Raw genomic sequence first — 24,871 nt, 5'->3', positions numbered from 1 at the left:
GACGCTGCAAAGCGGCCACAGGCACACCCTCCTCCTTCCTCCCACACGCTGGGCAGCACAGGGTCTCATTCATGCCGCTGGGCCAGGTCGCAGCCACGTGAATGTCATGCTCAGTGCCCAGAAAACAGCAGAGGCTGCTTCCCCCCAACCCCCCCCCTCCCAGCAGGAACAGCAGTCTGCCGTTAGGGCCTTGCCTTTGTTCCTGAAGCTGGTGTCCTGGCCGGGGGCCTCTCGAGGTGGGAGCTGGGGAAACAGGCCTGGCTGGGGGGTCAACCACTTGTTGTCCCAGTGGTACTTTTTGGAAGGTATGTCAGCCTGGTCTTTAAGGCAAGGGAAATACCAAGCCTCTTACTGAGCAGCTCTGGCCAACATAGCTTACTGCATGAGACAGACTCGGATGGATGCGGCCGTGGGGGTGCTGGTGGACAGCTAGAAAGGACGGGAAGCGTCAGGGAGGAAGGACCTAGGGGCGGGGGTGCAGCACCAGCAGCCCTCACCCCTCACTGAAGAAAGGGGGGAGGCTGCAGGGGAAGAACATGGGGGTTTCCTCCTGAGCCTCTGCTAGGAGGGAGGAGAAAGCCCTCAATCAGGACACAGCTACAGAGAACGAAAGAGTACACGTGGAACCTGGGTGAAGGACTGGGTGCATTCTGAGGCCCAAACTACAGACAGAGTGGATGCTTCCTCGTCACATGGACTTCGGGGACCCCCCAGATCAGAGTGACTGGCCCACATGGAAGCAGGAGAGCGAGGTTCTCGTCTCACGCAGTTGAAGAGTGACTCTCACAGACAAAGGGGAGTGAGTAGCATGATCCATTCGAGTTTTATTGAGCAAGGATAAAAAGCTCTCAGGAGAGGGGTCCTGATAGGGTTGCCAGGGTGGGGCCTCTGCTGACAAGTCTTCTATTTAGAACTGACCGGGGAGCCTGTGTCCTTAACATTCTTGTGACGTCTTGGTCTGAGTAAGGACTGGTGATAACAGCTTTAATGGCTTACCTCTTCTTTGGGGTCTGGTTATTCTTTGTTGATAAAAGGTGACGGTCATAAAACGAGACCCCTCCCTTCTGATGCCTGGAGCAAGGTGTTCTGGTTTGTTCCCTTATCTCTGGTTCCCTTACACCTCTGCATTTTGGGGATTTCTGGGAGCCTGATCATGTAGCCCCTAACTATTTCTCCCTACCTAGCCCCGCCTGTCCTGTACTCAATACCGTTCTTGAGCTCCAGACTCATGTATCCACCTGCTGCCCAGACAGGTCCACACCAGACTGTCCAGAGCTGCCCTCACCATCTCTCAGCTCTGCCCCTCGGTTGGGCATGTCGTTGGGCATGTCACCACAGCCACAGGCCTGTGAGGCACCCTCTTCCTCACCCTTATCTTCTAGAAATGGTGCAGCACTAGGTGTGGCCAATATTGAATTGCAGCTCCTGCCTCTGGGTTCTGGGTTTGAATCCTGCTCAGCCATGTGCTCACTGTACGATCTTGGGCAAGTGACCCTCTCCATGCCTCTGTTTCTGCGTCTGCAAAATTAGGATATGGAGCACATGCCTCCTGCGGGGGTTCTGAAGACTGAGTTTAGTATTCATGAAGCACGTAGAGTAGGGGCTGACCCAAAGCAGGTGCTAACTCAGCAAATAGCTGCTTTGATGATGGTATTAAGCCCTTAGGATGCTTTCAAGATTCCCCTCCCAGCCCTCTCCGCGTGTCCACATACCTGACACACAGGACATGTGCCTCGTCATTCTCTGACCATGCCACGTTCCAACCACACCAGGCTCCGACCATGCCAGGCTCCGTACCCCTGTGGCCCCTTCTGCCTGGAGAGCCTACAGGCCCTGGGGATGGTGGAGAGAGCGGACAGGGGGCATCTCCTGTGCTGGCCCCTCGCATAATGTTTGTGAGTGCCTCACTTCCAGAGCCGTCCTCTGAGGCAGGTCTCTTTGCCTCACTTTTTGGGCAGGAAGCTGAAGCTCAGTGATTCTCAGAATCGAAGAGCTAGTAGTGGAGGGGGGCTTAAGTCCAGGTGTGGCAACCCCCAACCCTGTGTCGTTCCACTGTGTGCAAAACTCTCCGTCATTTGAGAGAGAAAGGACAATAAGTAGATGTGGAAACAGTTCCCTTAGTGGTGGGTTTGCAATGTGTTGATTCAGCAAAGCTGAAACATGTTTCCAGGACTAATGAATTTGCACTGGTCTCAAGGGCACGTTGTCAGAGTTGCCAGGGGAAGAGAAGTGGCCACCATCTTTACACCAGGAAGGTCAGCACAGGGGCTGTTGTAGCTCACCTTGCATTGGGTTGTGGGGGACATCCCCCTGCACCTCCTTCTTCAGCTTCTGTGTGTCAGGGTTCAGCCTGGATAGCTCCACCGTGAATTGTGCCGTCTTGTCCTGAGGTCAGCCGCATTCGGGATGATGGAAGATTACAGAGCTTCCTCATGACCTCCAGGTTTGTCTGCCTGCCCTTCCTTTGCTGACTCAGGGTCAGTGTGCAAGGTCGTTTCCCTGTGGTAATCTGGGTGTGTCACTCTGTGGTTGTTCCCTGATCAACCCCTGAAGGTATGGAGAATTAGCTCAGTGGATGCTAGGTTAAAGGAGTAAACACATGATTGGATAAAGAAATATTTTAGTTGGGCTTTATTTATTTATTTTTTAAAGATTTTATTTGTCAGAGAGAGAAAAAGAGAGCACAAGCAGGGGGAGCAGCAGGCTCCCCACTAACCAGGGCACCTAATGTGGGACTCAATCCCAGGACCCTGAGATCATGACTCAAGTCGAAGGCAGATGCCTAACAACTGAGCCACCCAGGTGTCCCTGCTTTGGGCTTTACATTTCAGAACTAAACTTGAGGGGGACTCATGTTTTCCAACCTTCCCTAAAAGACAAATTAATGTGTATTACAACGTGTTCCCCTAATGATCCCCCATGATCACAGTTTTTTAAAGTAACATAGATGACTCACAGTGTAGTGATTAATCTATGATCAGTATTGAATTAATTGATGGTAATGGAGTTGTGAATTTTATGTGGCCTTGTGACTTGATGGTACGGTGTCATTCGTCATACACCCCCCTCCTGACAGGAATCAGATGTGTGTCCATCAGACTGTTGCCTCGTGGCGGTTCTGTGGCACTGGGCCATGGGATGAATGTGAGATGGAAGAATGGCTGGCTGGGCAGCAACCACTCCTATCAGGAAATCTAAGCCAATCTTATGTCCAGCTGAAAAAGCAAGCCAAGAAAACAAAAGCAAGTGCAGTATTACAGTCTGAAATGAATACTGGCATAGAGTCAAGGGATTGCTCAAAATGGTGGAGAAATTCAAGATTGAGTTCCTTATCCTATAGGTCTAATTTGATCTTCCAAACATGAGACAACCAAGAGGAACAAATTTGACCTCCTTCAATGAATCTAGCTTTGGAAGTCTTTTCGCTGAGTTATCCTTGAGCCCTGGAATTCAGGATTCTCGCTTTTCCTTGGAGGCCATGATGAGGGAAGGGTCTACCCCTCCTGGGGTGGAGAGCTGAAGAGCAGGTCTGCCGGGAGGGAGGCTGCCTGGGTATGCATCCTAGTTTCCAAAGATATGGCTTTGGGGTCAGACCTCTCCCTAAATCCTGGCTCTGCCGCTGGCTGTCTGATATGGAGCAAAGTCCTCACCCTTTCTATAATTTAGTGTTCTCCTCTGTGAAGTGGATATGGAGGCCTAGTGCCAGCCAGGCTTATCATGTTTTTCTTTTGCTTCACTACAGTAGTGACATACAAGCACTTTCTGTATTTTAAAAACAACACTGTGTCCTTGCTCACATCCCTCTTCACTTTTTTTCAATCTTCTTAGGAAGACCACAGTCTAGCTTTATAGGTTTCGGACCTTTGTCCAACTGCAGGGCCCACTGCTGTATCCAAAACCTTCCTGAAAGAACATAAACAGAAAGTTGGTGATTTCATGCCAAACATAACACACATAGTGTTTCAGAGAAAACAAACAAACAAAAAATAGAAGATATAAAATCTTAATTTCCTCTAATACAAGTAGACTAGAAAGATCTGTGAATCTACTTTGAAACCTTTCTCTTTTCATATTAAAAATATTGTAGCAACTTTCCAGTTTCATTTTCTTTTACATTATTATGATCTCTTCCGGGTCTTGTGTACTTTCCAGAGAGTACTATGGCTCCATGCAGCTTTGTGTCACTCAAACCAGTCTGGCTGGTCACAGAGGCTTTCAAAAGGCTCTGCCACTCTTCCTCAGTGTATATGCTGCCCCAGAACCGCCAGGAAGAGAACCTGTGGAGGCTGACAGTTGAGAAAGGTTGCACAAGGGCCGTGTGCCCCCTGGCCTTTTCTCCAGGAGTAATCCTAACATCTGGGCAGATGCCTGGCTTTAGCCGAGAGTCTTGTCCAAGAAAATCATGATCTCAATCCCTGATGGCTCACTCTGGGACTGACCCCCAGGAGCCTCCTGGCCGCAGTGAAGGGCACAGAACACTTCCTGACACCCTTGACCTCCCCTCTTTCCCAGGCTTGAGGATCAACAAGGGAGGAAGAGCAGACTTTGGCCTCAGGCCACCATCAGTTTGTATCCAGGTGTAGTCCGTGCAGTCTGGGGGAGTTAAACTGCTCAGAGCCTCAAATATAAAATGGGAGTGCCTCTGGCTGTGATGTATTTGGTGGCAGGCAGGTACAGCTCCGGCAGTGACAGCCTCACTTGGACAACAGGACAGCAACAGGGTCATGGAGTTAACCAAGTGCCAAGGAAAATGGTGTGGGGTCTCTGGACAGCTCGAGCACCCCCCCAGAGGCCAGCCTGCCCTCCCCCTGTGCTCCCTGTCTGGAATGGGGGCAGGAGCACAGACCAGCCACATGCAGAGGAACGAAACTGACCAAGCAGTGTGTGGCACCTTTTTATTTAGTCAGTCTTTATTTAAATGTGTGTTTCGAAATAGCTTATTAAATAGGACTTCTCAAATTTCGATTCTCACAATATTTACAGTGAATTTTGTGCAAACATATTTTGACTGTGAGCGTCTTGCTCCCCCCCTTTCCCATTAATAATTTACAAATTTGTATCACACAAAACCCCAGCTACTTCATTAATGCCTCTTAGGCTCCAGTTTCCTTTCTGATGGGTACTGAACTAGAATAAGGACTTGCAAGCAAAGAACTAATTCAATGTTTTATTTATCAAAGGCCTTGCTTTCCAAATAGAAACATGTGTCCTAAGATGTTGTGGAACAGTGTTAGCAACCATAAACTACCAATGGTTATTGAGCCTTCTCTCTCTCTTTTTTTAATATTTACGGTCTTCTCTTTTAACCAAGTAAGTAAAACCAGAAAAGTCAGATTCTAAGACTCTGGACTGTCAGGAAACATTATAAAAATGATCTGACTTCAGTGAGTAAAGAATGAAGGTCATCAGTTGGCTATGGGCTGACCCTCCATGTTGACGCTGGCCAGAACGTGTCCCTCGGGGCCCACTCTATATGCCTCAGGGTCCACGCTGGGCCCCTGCCGAGAGGGGTGAAGGCCTGCCAGCTAATTCTTCAGATAGAAAATCTACAGAGGGCACTGATCCTGGAGAATGACCCCAGGAGAAGCACCCTTCCCTCTCTCGTGGAGAAACACCTGGTTGAAGAACACAGCACACGATATTCTATAAAGCAAGCGTCCTTACAGAAGGCCACAACTCACAACTTGGAAACAGAATTCTGAAAAAATACACATTAATCGTTATACCCCTAATGTCTTGTAAATATAGCTTTAAAATTTCTTTTTATACACTTGATGTCTGAAATAAACCACAGCCTTTTTTGTTGTTTTTGGCCCATGCCTTTTTTAAAGAACACAAATTAAGTCCTTACTCATACCAGTATGCAAGAGAATATTTGAGACCATATTGTTGTAGGTTTTCTACCTTTTTGATGAAAGCTTTGATGGGAAACTAGAGTGCCAGCTAATTGGAAAATAAACTGAAAAGATAAATTTTAGTCCTCTGAGAAGTTTTTCACACATTTACTCATTTGCCCTCCCAATGGCAAAGTTCCCTTGTCTATAAAAGCGGGCTAACCCCCTGGACCCACAGTTTTGTACACGTGAGGCATCCCAATGCAATGATTCCTACTCTAAGCACACTTTCACCATGAAAGAATTCTCCCATAATGATAGGAATGAAATATTCCAAACATTCCCTAATACTCCAGGAGTCAGAGCGAAATGACAGTGTTTATTACTGTTAGAGCTGTGGTCCTACACCATCTGTTCCAAGTTCTCAAGTGAGCAGGTCATACCCGCGGGTCCCCTATGTCCCCGTGACCCCTGCTGAGCTGATCTGTCCTACTTTGGCCAAGCCAGTTCCTGGCTACCTGGACTGTGGATGCAGGGGGTATGCCAGGAGTGGGGTGCTGAGGATAACTGCTCGGAGGGGGCTCAGGTCATTGAGTGGGACTGTAAGCAGGGAGAGGCCTGTGCTTCCCTAGGAAGTTAGTCACGGTCAAAAGCAGACGGGCAGGGAACAAGGACTTGTGATGACTGAAAACACAGGCCTTATCTTGCCAGAGCTTTCAGCACCATGAGAAATCCGTATGTCAAAAACTAATGATGAACTGTATGGGGACTAACATAACGTTAAAAAAAAGAAGAAGATATCTGTACGTCCAAGTGCAGATGGGTGGAATGGCTTTGCGCCTCTCGCCCCCATCCCCAGTTCTCTGAGGAGAACATAACCTTGAGGGCTCAGGGATGCCCGTCATTCGGGCTTCTACTTGGTGGCCTGTGGTGACTCAGGGCTCCGGTCTGCAAGCCCTCGGCCCTGCTGCCTTTTGTCAACAAAGGGTTAAAGCTGTTTTTATCAACGTCTAAGACAGTGACTCTGATTTCACATAAATCATCACAGACTTGATTCAAATGAATACATTATTCTAGGTTAATCATTTTTTTCATTCAAATGTTTATATTATATCTACCCTGAACAATGAACTGAGAAAAACCAGGTATCTCCTCCGAAGCCTTCCCGAGAACAATTACTTTTTGAAATAACACTTTCTGTACAAACTGAACAAATGAGACAGTGACTGTGGCGGGAGAGTGGCTGAGACCGTCAAGGGGTGGTTTTCTTCAAGTCCCGGATCTGTTTAATCAGGTAGTTCTTCTCATCACTGAACTGCTCATCGTCCGTCCTTTCCTTTTGGAAGCTACTCAGAAACTCAATGAGTTTGGGTTGATTTTTTAGTAGGATCTCCACAATAGGCTGTGTTTTGTGAGGACTGGCCACAAACACCTGAAATGAAAAGAAACAAATACCTCAGACAGGGAACGCACACCAGAGACAACACAGACCCTACTCGGGGTTCCCTGTGCTACTTGTGTTGGTAAAATACAGAAGCCCCACGTTATGCTTCCCTATTGATGAAAATCCGTAGCTCCCCATCCAGAGCCTGTTCTGGAGAGCCAGCTGGGAACTCATCAGCGCTACTGTGAACAGTTTTTACTTTTACTTTGTTTTGATTTTTTTTTTAAGATTTTATTTATTTATTTGACAGAGATCACAAGTAGGCAGAGAGGCAGGCAGAGACAGAGGAGGAAGGAGGCTCCTGGCCGAGCAGAGAGCCCGATGCGGGGCTCGATCCCAGGACCCTGAAATCATGACCTGAGCCGAAGGCAGAGGCTTAACCCACTGAGCCACCCAGGCGCCCCACTTTGTTTTGATTTTAAATGTCTTAAATGTTTATATGTTTATATGTTCTTAACGATACAATCTTTCCAACAGAAAAGAACATCAGACACCAATATACTCACCAACAACTTGAGCAGATTTTTGCCATTTTACTTCTAATCTCTTTTTAAAGGAATAAAACACTAGAAATAGATGCAAACTCTCACTTTCCATCTGTCCTCATCCCCTTGAGCAGTGTGCTTCCATCCCGAAGCATGTTTTTATCCTTTTTCTCCTACGACATACGTGTGTATACATACACCTACACACACGCGAGCGCGTGCGCGCGCGCGCACACACACACACACACACACACACATAAACAACATGTAGTATTTGAGTGCACTTTTTTTTTTTTTTTACAATTTAGTTTTTGAACAGGTAATATATTCATCGGGCTGAAAAATTCAAAAAAGACAAAGATGCAGAGTTCCCCTCTCATCTGCCCTCCCTGGAGGTCACCAACGATATTCTTTCCTTATTAATGTGGAGGTTTAAAATTTACAATTTTCCAGCCTCCATCTCCCAGAGATTCCAACTCAGCAGATCTGGGCTGGAGGTCTGGCATTCTGTATTTTTCTGAAGTTCATAAAAGATTCTTACGTGCACTCCTGTTGAAACCATTATCCTAGACTAGTAACTCAGCTGTACTATAAAAGACAGCAATGGCTATAATAACAGGACACAGTAACTCAAAACTATAATACTGATTGGTGTAATGTTTTTCAATGGACACACTTCTAAGTTAGATGGTATATATATGATGACATGAGAAAACCCCCAAAATTATGTGACTCTTATATACAGCTCTATGGTTTCATGTTCTGGGCATCTCACTCCTCTGAAGGGTTGAGTGTTTTACCACCAGGGCCCCCTGCCCCATCCCAGACTTCCAGCAGTGCATCCTCTAAACACACTATGGACAAGGATGGGTTATGGGGGAAAGTGAAGGCTAAAAACTTGAGCCCTCAATCATTGCTTGATCTCAGCAATCATGAAGAAAGAAAAGAATACACAGGATGTTAAGGCCCTATGAGAGGGTAAGAAAAGACTGTGGAGTGTCGAAGGAGGTGAACATAACATTAGATTTCTGAGTTTACTGTGTGACATGCAAGCTCATCCATGAATCAGATTTTTCTGACTGAAAATAGCCATTTTAAAAAAAAGGGTCCAGCAGAGAAAGTGAACATAACATTTGCTTACTTATATATATGTAAGTTCCTAGGGATTGTCCATTTCATTTACATTATCAAATTTGTTGGTTAGATTACACTACAATTATTCATAGTATTCTCTTAGTGATTTTTAAAAATTTCTATGAGGGGATTGAATTGGTTCCCAACAAAGAAAAGCCCAGGACCAAATGACTTCACTGGTAAATTCTACAAATTTTAAAGAAGAATTAACAGTCTATTTCAAATTCTTTCCAAATTCTTTCCAAAAAATAAAAGAGAAGGGAACACTTCCTAATTCATGCTATGAGGCTGGCCTTAACCTAATGCCAAAGCCAGACAAAGACATGACAAGAAAACTAGAGACCAATATCCTTTATGAATAAAGATGTAAAAAATCCTCCCTAAGATACAAGCAGCCTGAATCTAACATCATATTAAAAGAATTATATGCCCTCAACAAATGGAATTCTAGAAATATAAAGGAGGTTCAACATAATAAAATCAGTCAATATCATACACCACATGTATGGGGTTGAACTGTGTCCCCTCAAAAATATGAATGTTTAAGTCCTAATCCTTGGAACTTATAAATATGACCTTATTACAAGCATAATCAAATCCAGATGAGTTCATACTAGATTACGGTGGGTCCTAATTCAATGAGTAGTATCCTTATAAGAAGAAGAAAATTAGGACAAAGAGACACATGGGGATGCACAGATGTAAAGATGAAGATGAAGACAGATATTGCAGTTACGAATCCAAGGAATCCCACAGATTGCTGGCAATCACCAGAAGCTAGGAGGTAAGCATAGAACAGATTTTCAGGGTGAACCTCTCCAAAAGGACCCACCCCTGCTGAGACAATAAACTTCTGTTGTCTTAACTCATTCAGTCTATGGTACTTTGTTATGGCAGCTCCAGGCAACTGGTATCTACCTCACACTGGAAACAAAAATTAACGCATAATCAATCAAAGACCTTAATATAAGAGCTAATAAAACTTTCAAAGGAAAATATAGGGCTCTATCTTCATGACCTTGGATTCAGCAATGGTTTCTTAGCTATGACATCAAAAGCATGAACAACAAAAGAAAAAAAAAACAGATAAACTGAACATCAAAATGTAAAACTTCTGTGTATCAAAGGACATTATCAAGAGAGTGAAAAGACAGCACACAGCATGAGAGAAAATATTTGTGAGTCATATGTATGAGCAATGCCTAGTATCCAGAAAATATAAAGACCCCTTACAATTCAACAACAACAACAACAACAGCAAAAACTTTTTAAAAAGGGGTAAAGGACTTGAACAGACATTTCTCCAAAGAAGATATGTAAATGGCCAATAAGCACATGAAAAAACACTCAACATTATTAGTCATTAGGGAAATGCAAATCAAAACCACAACGGAGTGTCACTTCACAGGCACTAGGATGACTACAATAAAAAAAAACTGAAAACAACACAAATTGGTCAGGAAGGGGAGAAATTGGAACCCTGTACAATTACACTGCTGGTGGGTGTGTAAAATAGTGCACGCTCTGTGGTAAACAATTTGGCAGTACCTCAATAAATTACACATTTAATTACTGTAAGACTGAAAATTCCATTCCAAAGTATGGATTAAACTGTGGATTAAAATAATTGAAAAAAACTCTGTTCAAATAAGAACTTGTACACAAATGTTTGTAGCAGCACTGTTCACAACAGCCAAAAGTCCATCAACTGATGAACAAATTGTGGCATATCCATACAATGGAATACTATTCAGCCATAAAACTGATTGAAATATTGATCATATTACAACATGGGTGAACCTTAAAAACATGTTAAAGAAAGCAGACTCAAGAGGCTATACAGTATAATTCTATTTATATGAAATACCCAGGAGAGGCAAATCCATTGAGACCAAAAGCAGATTAGGAAATGCCAGTATGGGAAAACGAGGAGTAACTGCCTAATGGGTACAGGGTTTCCTTTTGGGGTGAGGAATATGTTCTGGAACTAGATAGTGATGATAGTCATGTAACACTGTAAATATGCTATATGCCGCTGAACTGTACACTTTAAAATGGTTAGAATGGTGAAGTTTAGGTTACTACAATACAGTAAAATTGTTATTTATATATGTTTTAAAAAGGACCCCTGACTGGTTTACATTGTTAGAATGCCTGACCTTTATATCATACCTATCAGCAGTATGTCAGAAAATCCTTTGCTGAAGCCAAATTCGTGGTTCCTGTGGTTACTGTTTGTTTACAAGGGAGTTGCTGTGAAGTTTTAGGTAGAAATTGTCTGGCATTTTGTGGTAACTCTATAAATAACTCATAACAGTCTTTCTTTCTAAAAAAAAATTAAATATATTGGACAAACTAAGCTTCTCTGTTTCAATCCAAAATAAATGTGAAATGTAGAAGAGTTTGGAGTCAGGCGCCACTGGATTGACTACACTGAATCCCCACACTGTACCCCTAACAAATGTTAAATTTGTTTTCTGGTTTTAAAATTTTCTTATTTTAATTCTTCATGGCTCTTGAACTGTGCTGCCTCTAAAGAGAGTTGTTGATTAGAGGCAGCGAAGGCATCAGTGCACAATACCCCGGGGTGGGGGTGGGGGGTCGGGGGGAAGAGGTTGGGCTGACCGCCCCAGTGAAGGCTGGAGATGAACCAGTACTATAAGGAATGCACTTCTGAATCAAGGTAGGATGAACCAAATCTTCTGAATATCATGTCCAGTATAGGGAGTTTCTTGTTTTTTTTCTCTGCTGGACCCTTTTTCTTTCTTTCTTTTTTTTAATGGCTATTTTCAATCCATCCCCAAACAAGTTAAACAAATGGAACTACCTATGGCTTCTCTTTGTACAGTGTGGTCTTATTGGCTGTATCCCTTAATTTACACATATTTCAGAAATATGATTTATGGAGTTCTCAAGTATGGTTAGAGAAAGGCAAATATCATGACCACAACTCAAATATTTTTAACTTAGAAAACTACGAATACTTTGCTCGCTATTTTAAACCTGAATGCTTTTTATGAAAGAGAAAAAAAAAAAGAGTGTCTTACACACACATTCATTCATTTCATTCAAATTCTATTTTGTCAAGAGGGATTTGCAATAGACAAGGCATTGGAAGGCTCGTTTTCCGTTTTGTTTACCTTACTGTCTGTGAGGCATGCTGTAAGCCTAGAATGCTTTGTACGTGGATTTGAAACTGGGGCTCCCATGACCGTTACATGGAAGTAACTCAAAGCAAAATTTCATTCCACTGAAGTATAAAATAAGGCCTTTTCTTTCTAAAGGCTCACCCTCTTGAATGAATACGAGCTTGAGCAATGTAATGTTTAGAATATCTTGACGTAATTCGTGCTGGTGTTGATCAGAGACTGTAATTTTTTCCTGTTTAAGAAAGAAGGACCTGATTCCTACCTCTGTAAGCTGGCAGATGTCTGTGAGCCCCAATGAGCCCACAAGAGGACCAGACCAGGCCCCACCACCTGGGCAGGGAGGAACAAAAACCCTGGGAAGGAAGGGAGGATGGAGGAGGAGAGCAGGCCGGAAGTTCAGGATGCTCTAAACATCTCCAGAATCTCCTGAGGTCCTCCTCCTCCTTAGGCCACCATCCTTATCATCACACTGACTAGGAAAGTGGCACATGTAGAAAACTAGGAAAACAGAGAAAAAGAGACACAAAGAAGAAAGAAAAAAAAAATCTCTTAAATAATTCCTCCACCCAAAGATAACCACAGTGACATTTGGTGTATATCCTTTTATTCTGTGCATATAGTTATATGTAAATATATTTTAAAACTGGGCTTGCATTGTGTACACGGTGGTTTGTAAATTGCTTTTTCACTTAATATGTTCTTAATATTTACAGCTTCTTCTTACATTAAAGGAGCCAATCACCATTTAAAGAGTAGTCAGGGCTGTAATAATAGACATTATTGTTCTGACAACTGCTTTGGCATTTTGGAATCCAAGTCTTTGGGATCTACAAATTGCACACAGCTGTGGATTACATACGAAACTACAAATTTATTCCAAAATTACACGGAAAAGCCACTTTTAAAAATGTCTTATTCTAATAGTATTCACATTTCCTATATAAATATTACTAGTCTTAATTTTCCTCTATCTTTTAAACTAAGCAATAATATCATAAATATGCAGCCTCAGGATGATCAAACCAAACCCTGAGTCATATATTTATATACTTTTTGGTGATGTTGATAAAGTTGGTCACTAAAACCCATTACAAGCCTTTCTATAGATAAATATAGACTTGATTATTTTATGAATTTTTATTTTATTTTTAAATATTTTATTTATTTATTTGACAGACAGCGATCACAAGTAGGCAGAGAGGCAGGCAGAGAGGCAGGCAGAGAGGGGGGAAGCAGGCTCCCTGCTGAGCAGAGAGCCCGATGTGGGGCTCGATCCCAGGACCCTGGGATCATGACCTGAGCCGAAGGCAGCGGCTTAACTCACTGAGCCACTCAGGTGCTCCTATTTTATGAATTTTTAAAGAAAGTATTTTAAAAAGTAGAAAAGAGAGGTGAAGTCAGGTTTCACGTTTTCTCCTCCACCACTCAGTGAAATAAGGGGAAAAAAAGAATTCAGATGAAGGCATGCCACCATTGAGCACTCTGCGCTATTTAGAATAGTTGATGAAACATTAAGTTGATATGAACACTTTTTCCCTGTCCGTTAACATTTTTTAGAAAAAATTACTAATATTATATCAGCTTAAAGCTGATTCCTAAATTTACCTGGCTCAACGGTTTTCTCTGTCAGTAGACTTAGATTTGGTATATTGTGACTGGAGTGGTTCGCCTGCTGAAAAAACAGGTCCTTAAGGAAGTGGGTAAGGAAGCGGGATGGTTAGGCTTTCACCAAATTAATTTGTAATTCTGCATTCTTTTCAGTAAGACCACACGGAAATGATTCTCAACTAATGTTTCTTGTTCTGTATCCTTTTTTAAGGTGAATTGTCAAACGGGCCGTTGTATTTTGGAAAGGGTGAGGGTGGAGCTTCTTGTTTTCGTGGAAAGAGCTATTGCGGCCAACTGCTAGGATCTGAGTGATGGAGTAGTACACTCGGGAACATTTCTGTCCCGGCCATGCCTGAGTTCCAGCAGTTCTAAGAGGTGAGCCAAAAGGTGCAGACCACCCCATCCCCAAGGATGGTAGGAAGTAGCAACATGGTCTTTCTATGAAGGAAGTTAACAGCGAAAGGAAAGGGAGCTCAGCTCATAGCTGATACTTGAGTTCCTATCAGACACATCTCTGGAAAAGCCAGGATCACAGAGACAAAGGTCTCCAGAACCTAGTGTCTTAGAACCAGACTACTGACTTGAATGTAACTCTTGCACTTTACAAGTGAGGAAATGGATCCAGATGGGTTTGCCCAAAGTCACTGGTGGCAACTAAGCCAGAACAAAGACCCAGGTTTCTTGGCTTCCATCCAGCACTTTCCCACCACACCATCCTGCTTGTCCACAGCACAAAAAATCATGAAATGGTATCTCATTCAATTCCTTGAAATTACCGGCAAGCTAATGAAAATAATCTGGCAAAGACATTTTTAGCAGTGTGTTCCACATTTTTTGCACCTTATGGAAGGTGTTTTTTTGGGGGAAAAAACCAACTATTAATACACAACTGTGGAAAAAAAAACCTCTAGGACTCATTACTTTTTCTAAATAACAAAATATTGTTTTTGGCAAGTGAACAATTCAGTTCATACTCTGGTGGTGGAAACATAGGGTACACGGTAGGCCCAGTTCATACACATACAAGTAAACAAGTGGTCAGCTATTTTTAAATGCACCTACTCTGTCCAGTGATTAGAGGATCCAAATTCTGAGGACGGAAGTAGGTTATTTCTATTTGACCACCCACTGAACATGTCCATAATACTGCATTTTTGAACAAAATTAAATGAAGCTTGTTCTCATCTAGGAGGATATATTAAAATTCCATGGGAGCTGAAGGACATGACACACAGCCTTCTATAGTTTCTTGAGCGGTCTTGAGAGGGTCTATCATTTCTACTGTTTAGACATCTTCCAGTGCCACATCCATCAATTTATGGTTCTTCTGAATTGCGTTTATTTTGTATTAAATAATTCTGACATAGAGCAGAGTATAACAAAACATATCACACTCATGTTCCCACTATGTGCTCTATCAAAATCTAAAATTTTTGCCATACTTGCCTTCAGATTATTTTTAAAAGATTTTATTTATTTGACAGACAGAGATCACAAGTAGACAGAGAGGCAGGCAGAGAGAGAGGAGGAAGCAGGCTCCCAGCTGAGCAGAGAGCCCGATGCACCTCAGGCAAAGGCAGAGGCTTAACCCACTGAGCCACCCAGGTGCCCCTTGCCTTCAGATTTTTTAATAAAATAAAACACTACAGATATAGTTGGAGGCTGTTGTCACCTCTTCAGGATACCATCCTCCTCCCTACCCTTCCCTGCTGAGGTGACTGCTGTACTGAATTTGGTATTTACCAACCCCATACAGGTTATTAGACTATAACTGCATAAGTTTGAATCCATATATAGTGCTCTTTTGAATGTTTTCAAACTTTAAATAAATAATCTTTTTTTTTTTTAAAGATTTTATTTATTTATTTGACAGAGAGATCACAAGCAGGCAGAGAGGCAGGCAGAGAGAGGAGGAAGCAGGCTCCCTGCTGAGCAGAGAGCCCGATGCGGGGCTCGATCCCAGGACTCCGAGATCATGACCTGAGCCGAAAGCAGCGGCTTAACCCACTGAGCCACCCAGGCGCCCCTAAATAATATCTTTTTAATGTTTGTTTTTTCCACTCGATGTTTGGGATTTACCCACATTGATCGATATAACTCGATTAATTTTAACGCATTACTACATGCTACTGTACAAATATAACACAATTTATTTTCCCCATCTCCTTTGATGACCATTTGTGGTTTTTTTTTTCTCATTTTACACTATTCTTTTTTTTTTTTTTTTTTTTTTTAAAGATTTTATTTATTTATTTGACAGACAGAGATCACAGGCAGGCAGAGAGGCAGGCAGAGAGAGAGGAAGGGAAGCAGGCTCCCCGCTGAGCAGAGAGCCCGATGCGGGACTCGATCCCAGGACCCCGAGATCATGACCTGAGCCGAAGGCAGCGGCTTAACCCACTGAGCCACCCAGGCGCCCTCATTTTACACTATTCTAAACAATGTTGTGATAAACATTTTTATACATGATTCCTTGTGCACATGTAGAAGAGTGTCTCTAAAAAATTGCTGAGGGGGCGCTTGCGTGGTTCAGTTCAAGTGTCTGACTCTTGATCTCAGCTCAGGTCTTAATCTCAGGGTCATGAGTTCAAGCCCTGTGGTTGGGCTTCTTGCTGGGTGTGGAGCCTACTTAAAAAAAAAAATTGCTGAGAGATGAGATTTCAGGATTGAAGGATATGTGTACATTCAGTTCTTTATTTTACTAAATTGCTCTTCAAAGTGGTTGTACCAAGTTACAGTATATAGACAGCCTCCACTGCCCTCCAACCTTACCAATATTTGATTTGTCAGACTTAAACATTTTACCATTACAAAGAATGTAAAATGATACCTCATTGATATTTCAATGGCAATTGCCAATTTTACTTAGTAAATGATCATCTTCCCCTATTTATTGTTCAGTTCCCCTCATCTGTAAATGACCAACTTGCCTCCTTTGCCCACTTTTCTATTGAATTCTTTCTCTGAATGATTTGTCAGTTATATGTATCATATTCTATCCTGTCTTTTCACTTTGCTTATTCTGTCTTTATGAACAGAAGTTCTAAATTTGATGTAGTTAACTAAATACTTCCTATTATGTTTTGTGGCCACACAAAATCTTAGGCCATTGTTCTACCACACAAATTTTAGAATCAGCTTGTCAAGGGCCAGGAGAAGTCCTGTTGGGATTTTGAACACCACTGAATGGAATTTATAAGTTAGTTTGGTATTTGAATTGCTCTAGTGACTCTCTGGACAATACAGACCTGGTAGCTGGAAGATGGACTAAAAAAAATTTTTTTTATTAACCTCTCAAAGCAACAATTACATACCTTATAAATTGCCATGTCTCTCCCATTTACAGATTTATAAATTCAGTCACTGAACAGACATTATAAATACCCCAAAAAAGCTTGGAATTCTCCTCTTAATTCTATTCCAGATATCTATCCTAAGAAAATAATCCTAAATATGGAAAAAAAAAAAAACTAGCTGGATATAGAAAATGCTCATTGTAGCATTCTTCTTAGTAGGAAAAAAAATGGAAATAACCTAAATATATATAAAAAAGAAATTTTTAAGTAAACTAGAGTAAACAAACCCAATGATGAACTGTGCCAATAAAACTCCTGGCTCTAAAACCCATACATAACAATAACGGATTAGTGTTCACTTCTGGCAAAGCATTAAGTGATAAAATTAAGATATCAATTTTGTGTACCATGTGAATATAGCTCCAGAAGAAACCGGTGTTATGGGAGCTACTTTCTATTCACAGCAAAATGCACTTAAAAAATATTTCTAAACAGGTAATAAAAGTGAGCAGTACCCCGGTATTTTTTTCAGTGCTTCATTTAAGGTTCAAAGAAACACTTAAGGCAGAAGTCAAAGCATTCAAATTCCAACACTCGGGATTTGTAATCTGGCTCTATCCTGATTATTTTAGTAACTTTGGGAAACAGTATCCACCTATTTTCTCAGTGGAAAAAAATGAAAATATTTAGAGATAGGGATTAGAAACAAATGGGCATTCATTAAAATAACTCTAAAATTTCGTCCAAGTCATGCAAATTGGAAAGACTGCCTATTTCATTTTCTCTCAAGTATAAAGGAGAGTAAACAGCAGGGAGTTTGCCACTGGAAAGCGAAAAAAACAAATGCCCAGGTTATTTCTGCGGCACTTTACCTTAAAGACATGGAAGGCTTCAAACTGAATGTTGGGACTTTTATCTCGAAGGAGGTTCATCATCAGTTTGAGGTTCTCTGGCTTGCTGATGTACTTTGTCATAATGGCAAAGTTGTGTCGGTCCAGGATCAGCTCACCTAGCAGCTATAAAAACAAAAAACAAGAAACAAAGAAACAAACAAAAAAATCAAAATCAGAGATATAATCTATCTGAGAGTCATCTGATTCAAAATCTATCGTACTTTTCTCTGAAAAACAAACGATAGATGTGGTTAGGAATGTTGACGTGAAAAAAAATGAAGAGTCCTTAAGTGCATCTTAACATTTAGCACAGGCATGAAAAGAGTAGTTATTATTAAGTTACTTTAAGCTTTTCACACAGTTTTGCTAAAGTTGGTGATTAATGCATTTCTGAATTTTTTTTTTAAAGCCAGTCGTTGCTGAAGCTTTAAAAAGCTCTCTTTGTAGCTCTCACCCAGAGCTAGCCAGAAACGAATTTATTATTTTCATTGCTCACTTTAATCTTGCTTCCCAGCACTGCATTGCTTCTTAGGCATTATGGTAGAATAAGAAAGGATAACAAAATTGATTCTACAGTTATACCTCCCTTCCCTGAATAAATGTACTCTAGTAGCTCACTGGGGAAAACAGGTTATGTCAAGTGAGTCTTACCTTCCCCTTAACTTCTGTTACAAAACCAGCTAGATAGCTGGGGGGCAGGGGGAAATTAACCCTGAATCCATATTAAGCAACTTTTTTAAAAAGAGTAAAACAAAACATTTTCTGGTGACAAATTAATAGCTCCCTCCAAATGCAGCATTATTCCATGTTATGAGCTGAATGTCTGTGCCTCCCTAAAATCTACATGCTGAAATCCTAACCCCAAATGTGAAGGTATTGGGAGGTAGGACCTCTGGGAAGGAAGGATCGCAGGAATGGGACAGGTGTTCTTATCAAAGAGACCCAGAGAGCTCTCTTACGGCCAGCACCTTGATCTTGGATTGCTTAGCCTCCAAAACTATGAAAAATAAATGTTGCTTAAGCCACCCAGTCTGTGGCATTTTTGTTATAGCAGCGTAAACAGACTAAGACAATTCAAAATAAAATAAAAAATATCCAAGAATAGTCTTCAACTAGCAGCACAGTTGACTGTTCTTTACTCATAAACTTTTATTCTCATACAGGGGTAGCAATTCCTAAAACTTCAGCACAAGGCAGCTGAAATGTATACCCTTCACAAAGTTTTATATATGATCTACTTATTTTCAAATTCTCCTATTCACCAGACTTTTTCTGGATGCCTCATGGTACTGATGCTTACAGAAATCCTGGATGGGCGAAGAAAGCACATGGAACTATGGGCTGGCTGTCTATCACAATACAGTCCAGCAACAGAACCCAAGAGGTGTGCATGTAGTGTGGGGTGTGCGTGTGTGTGTGTGTGTGTGAGTGTGTCTGGCTGCCAGTAAACAACGACCTTGCCTGTGATGCATCTTTTGTCTATTTAACAAATAAGAACTACATACCTTAAGGTTATGTTAGTGCACAGAAATAATTGTTGTTAAATATAAGACATAATGACCACTGTCGGATGTTAGCTGGTCAGTCTCAAACACGGGACAGTAGTCATGTAAACTGTTCATCTTCATTGTCCTTAATCTCTCTGCAGCATCTAAAGCTAACTGAACACTCTTCTGGAAACTTCTTTGCTCTTGGTTTCAAGGCCACTGCATTCTTCTGCTTTCTTATCTTTTGCAGCTTGTTCCTTTGCTCCTGTGTTACTGTTCTCCTTCCTTCTGCTCTACACATGTAGGCGTTTTCCAAGTGGTATACGTGAATCTCTGATCTTTCTTCTCTCTCCAGTCTCATCTATGCCCATGGCTTCAACTGTAACGTCTAGGGAGATGTCTCCCAAATCTACATTTGGAGTCTCAGTTTCTCTCCTGTCCTCAGGTCTATACCAATGCTTCCAACTGCCCGTCTGGTGGCTCAGTGGACCACTTTGCTGGCCAGTCACACTCGGCATCTCTGAAACCAGTTCCTTCCCCTCGTTGTTAATGACGCCATGGCCAGCCAGCCTCCTCGGAAAGAGCTGAAATCTTCCTTGGCTCCTTCTTTCCCTTGCATCGAATCTACATCCAAGGTCTGCCAATTTTCTGTCTGTAAATGTCTCCAACATTCTTCCTTCTGCTTTTATTGCCAATACCCTCTTTGCAGCCCTCATTGCCTCTCGCCTGCTCCTGGGCAAGCACGCTGAATGGTCCCTTCTTCAGGCTAGACCCAACCCAGTCCCTCCTGCTTGTGCCAAACGCACCTTCCTGAAGCTCAGCCCTATTCATGTTAGTAATTCCACCGAGAGAGCACGAATAAACAAATGAGTCCCTGGATGCCTATGGATTCGGGGGAGAAAATTAAACTCCTTAAGATGGCATTCAAAGGCCTCTATGCTCTGGAGTCGCTTCTGCTTCCTTTCCTTGCAGCCCCACTTACTCCTCGTTGTTCTGCCTCTGTGGCCTCACTCTCCTTGACCCCAGTGTTTCCCCCAGCTTTATTTAGACATAATTGACAAAACTGCCTATATTTGAAGAGCACGTCATGATGATTTGAAATATATTTACATCGTGAAACCCTGACTGCGATCCGGTTAATTAACACATCCATCCCTTCACAGCTGCCCTTTGGCTTGGTGTGTGATGAGAGCGCCTAAGATCTTCTCTTGGCAAATTTCAAGCACTCAGCACAGTACTCACAGTACTATTCACTGTAGTCACCAGGCTGTACATCAGATCCTCAGGACTTAGTCTTCTCATAACTGAAAGTGTGAACCCACTGACCAACACCTCCCATCCCCCTGCCTCCCAGCCCCTGCGAACCACCATTCTACCCCTGCTCTGTGCTCTGTTTCTCCCCAGCTGTACTCACTCTGCCTTACAGTACAGACTTACTTGCCTCTTTGGAACATAAGCTCCGTGTGGACACGTATGAACTCTTGTTTGTATTTGTCCCCTTTACAGCTTAACTGTGTGATGTGTGTGGGTGCTGCTGGGGAAATAAAGTCCACAAAATGCAGAGAAGAAAGAAAGCAGTTCGATGATTGAATAAGCGTATCCGCAACACAACATTATAGGTAATCTGTGCAAAAGACATTAGGAAGACAGATAAAACTCCACCTGATTTATATGGCCAAGCAGCCATGATCCCCTACATACGTGTCTCCTCAAGATAAAAGGTAAACCATTCCCTGTCGGAGGGCTTGACAGTGCCTTTCACTATGCACCCCTCACAGTTCCCTCTGAACCCACCTGGCCACTAAGGAAGCTACTTGTTTTAGCTAATTGCCTTTATTCAGGTAATGAAGAGAATCATAAAACTCTTATGTCTCTGACAAGCAAATGGTTACAGCTCCGAGAGAAGCACCAAGGGTAATTTCCCCAACGACATCGGGGACACAGGCGTGCCACCTTCCTACATGTTTACATGTCAGCAGGATGGTTCCCAGACTCTCAAAAAAAGACCCAGCCACTTTTGGTTGTAAAGCTGACAGAATTTATATATGTGTCTATGTATGTAATTTATACCCACTTAAGATTTACATGGGCATTTATATAGCTATGCTTCATTGCAGATATAGATCTGTATATCTACCTACAGATTCTATATTGATATAAAGATATTTTTATATAAAACATATATAAAAATCAAATATAATACATATCACATGTATACAAATACATATATAGTACACGCATAAACGTTATCAAAAGGTCTTTCAACAATACATTGCATTAAAAAAATTTACCCTTAAAATTTGTGCAAACACACACACACACTCAAGAATTTGCTGAAGTGACATTTATAAGTTAAATTCAGATTAAGTTAAGTCACTTAAATTTTTATTACAAAGGGATGCCTACATGTAAGTTTTATCCAATCTGTCCTTTGCTAATATAATTTCACTGCTTTTCTAAAACAATCAATTGTGTTAAATCATTTGACCAACACTGACTCTTTAGCCATTAAATGTTGATCTATTTTAATTAATACTGACAATGACAAAATGCTGCATTTCATCTTAATCCAAAGCATTTAAAATGATAAAATGGAAAAAAAATTGTTTTTAGTTCTCTATCATAGGTTTTATAGGCTTCAATATTACAGAGTAAAGCCAAGCACAGCAAGTAGAAATAATGAGTTTTTTTTTAAACTTAGTGTTTCAATGAAATTGACCAGAACCAGAAATAACCCCCCAAATTCTACAAGCTTCTTTTGATTTATATAAATCTTTCTTGCTAGTAATTAAATGGCTCTGAAGATAGTAAGAAATAAATTCCTAACCTAATAAATTCTGTCATGTGAGGGGAAGGAATTTCTCTGTTAATCATTTTTTATTGACACCAGGAATCTAAGCATCCCAAGGTAGTTCAGGAAAATTTAGAATATGATTACCAAAAGACAGCTGGAAGCAAGGGGAGTCAGAAAATAGCCTAGCTTTAAGACAGCTTATCACTTACAGAATACTGTAAGTATCCTCTTAAAAGAATCTAAACTCTCTTATTTTCTAAAATGATGAAACATCTATGTATAAAATGTTACAGAATTCGGAGATATAAACATGGCTGGGTCAAAACAGAACATATTGCTACCACAGACCTAATTCTCAAAAGGAAAAACCAACAGTGCACCAGCAGAACTCTCCAAAACAACATTTTTCTATTAAGGACAGGAGTACACAGCTCTCTCCTTGAATACAGGGAAATAAGACCATTTTAGTGATGTCTCTGCCTATAATCTAGCATTCAAAAAAGCCAAATCTTTAGTACCCATTTTAACAATTTCTGCATTCTTAGATATCCTTCATCTGTCTTTTACTAGTTTCCTTCAGTGTCCAACCAGTGCTTGGTTTTACCACACTGCAAATAAAATATTTGTGAGACATGCCACTGTCAAAGATTTTAGGCGAGAGTAGCAGCCAACATAGTATATCTGGGTGGATTAGCAAAGAACAGGAAAGAGGCCTTCTGAGTGGGCTGGGGCATCCGTACATAAGGAGGAAGCACAATCAAGTGGGAAAGGAAGCTTCAGTACGCCACGTGGACTCGGTTGCTCCTTGCCTGTGCGGAGGTGTCTGGCCACAGAGCCACGCAGAAAGGGGGCTGGGAAGCGGAGAGCCAGGTGGCAGCAGATAGCAGTGAGGAAGGAACCTTCTCACTGCCCTTTACTACCCACCAAATTTCGATTCCATATTGTACCAATCACACACGTGCTGAATTAACAGGCTTCTATTTTCAAGTGCAAATGCATCCTGCCAGGGAGCTGATGACACCTTGAGAGCAAAATGAGTGCAATGGGCACATGAGTAGGAAGGGATGACAGCGTGATATGAAGGAAGAAGTGAGAAGAAGGCCCAGAAGGGAGATGGTTAGAGGAACACCTGTTAGCTTTGTAACTTCACTTAAGGCCCTAGAGACAGTCAATCAACAGAAAAATTTCTATAACCAATTCCTGTCACTGTTGAAAATGGTACAAGGATAAATTCTAAAGTCTCTGACTCTCAGCTTTCTTGATCCCACTTTAGTTCCATAGCCTTAATTCATACCAATGCTGCTACTTTGGTTCAGGACCTTATAGATTACCACTAAAAAGAGGGAGGATTTAGAAAACGTATGAGAGATCTCAGAGCACTGTTAGGTCTGTTTACTGTTCCGTTTCTCCTTCCCTCTGAGGGCAATGATGTCCTATAATACAGACCAGCTCCCCTGTTTTGGCCGTGCTGTAAAGCCCTTCACAGATAAGGAATTCTGTTCTTCAGGTATGCAGCTGCGGCAATAGGATGCAGCCTTACCTTCAAACGCTCTTAAGCTTTCTGGACCTGGGAGAGCATGGCATGATGTCACTGCCTTTGTCTGAAGCTCGATCTCCTCATCCAGGCTCCAGCAGCAAGAGCAGTGAACCCAAGGTATGTTTTGTTTTCTTTTCTCTTCTTTCTTTCTTTCTTTTTAAAAGATTTTATTTATTTATTTGACAGAGAGAGAGGGAGAGATCACAAGTAGGCAGAGAGGCAGGCAGAGAGAGAGGGGGAAGCAGGCTCCCTGCCGAGCAGAAAGCCCATGTGGGGCTTGATCTCAGGACCTTGAGATCATGACCTGAGCTGAAGGCAGAGGCTTAACCCACTGAGCCACCCAGGTGCCCCCCCCCAAGGTATGTTTCTACATAGATCACCGTGTATGGGTTTCCACACAAGGGGAAACTCAATAAAGAGTGCTGAATGACTGGTTGAAATTAGCATGCTGACCCCCGACCCTCCCCGCCCCCCACCCCGCCACAGTGGGTAATGCTGGAACAGCAAGGGCACAAATTCAGGGGAAGGCGGATCACGGCTAAGGCAAAATCAGGGGTAAAGTGAATTGATAAAAATGTCACACAAAATACACTTTGTTTATCACTTCAGTTAAAAGTGTATTCAAGGGGCGCCTGGGTGGCTCAGTGGGTTAAAGCCTCTGCCTTCGGCTCGGGTCGTGATCCCAGGGTCCTGGGATTGAGCCCCACATGGGGCTCTCTGCTCAGCAGGGAGCCTGTTTCCTCCTCTCTCTCTCTCTCTCTGCCTGCCTCTCTGCCTACTTGTGATCTCTGTCTGTCAAATAAATAAATAAAATCTTAAAAAAAAAAGTGTATTCAATTTTTAGAACCAAACACATTGTTCTATGAATGTCATTATCCCAACATGTAAAACTAATGTGTGATGTTTAGTAAGCTCAAAAATCAGGGCGCCTGAGTGGCTCAGTTGGTTAAGCGACTGCCTTCGGCTCAGGTCATGATCCTGGAGTCCCGGGATCGAGTCCCGCATCAGGCTCCCAGCTCCACGGGGAGTCTGCTTCTCCCTCTGACCTTCTCCTCGCTCATGCTCTCTCTCACTGTCTCTCTCTTCTCTCAAATAAATAAATAAAATGTTTTTAAAAAAATCATATAAGTGCTTGACAAAGCCAGTCAATTAATACCTGCCAATAACATTCTTTGGACTATCTGAGTGGGATCTGAAGGGTAGATAGAGA

The 24,871-nt window shown here is 42.1% G+C and overlaps 1 protein-coding gene across 1 annotated transcript in view; it reads right to left on the bottom strand.

Annotated features, from left to right (window-relative positions):
• Positions 1–4,881: 4,881 nt before the first annotated feature.
• CAB39L (calcium binding protein 39 like) overlaps positions 4,882–24,871 on the bottom strand; it is a 115,648-nt gene continuing 95,658 nt past the window's right edge. The window contains 2 exon segments of the mRNA XM_047723387.1: positions 4,882–7,266; positions 17,823–17,966. Of these exon segments, the coding sequence (XP_047579343.1) occupies positions 7,087–7,266; positions 17,823–17,966 (324 nt within the window). The 3' untranslated portion in view covers positions 4,882–7,086.

This window comes from Lutra lutra, chromosome 3, assembly GCF_902655055.1.
Source record: "Lutra lutra chromosome 3, mLutLut1.2, whole genome shotgun sequence".
NCBI classification, from domain to species: domain Eukaryota; kingdom Metazoa; phylum Chordata; class Mammalia; order Carnivora; family Mustelidae; genus Lutra; species Lutra lutra.
The sequence above is the reverse complement of the archived record's forward strand: the minus strand, read 5'-3'. Positions and strand labels throughout refer to the sequence as shown.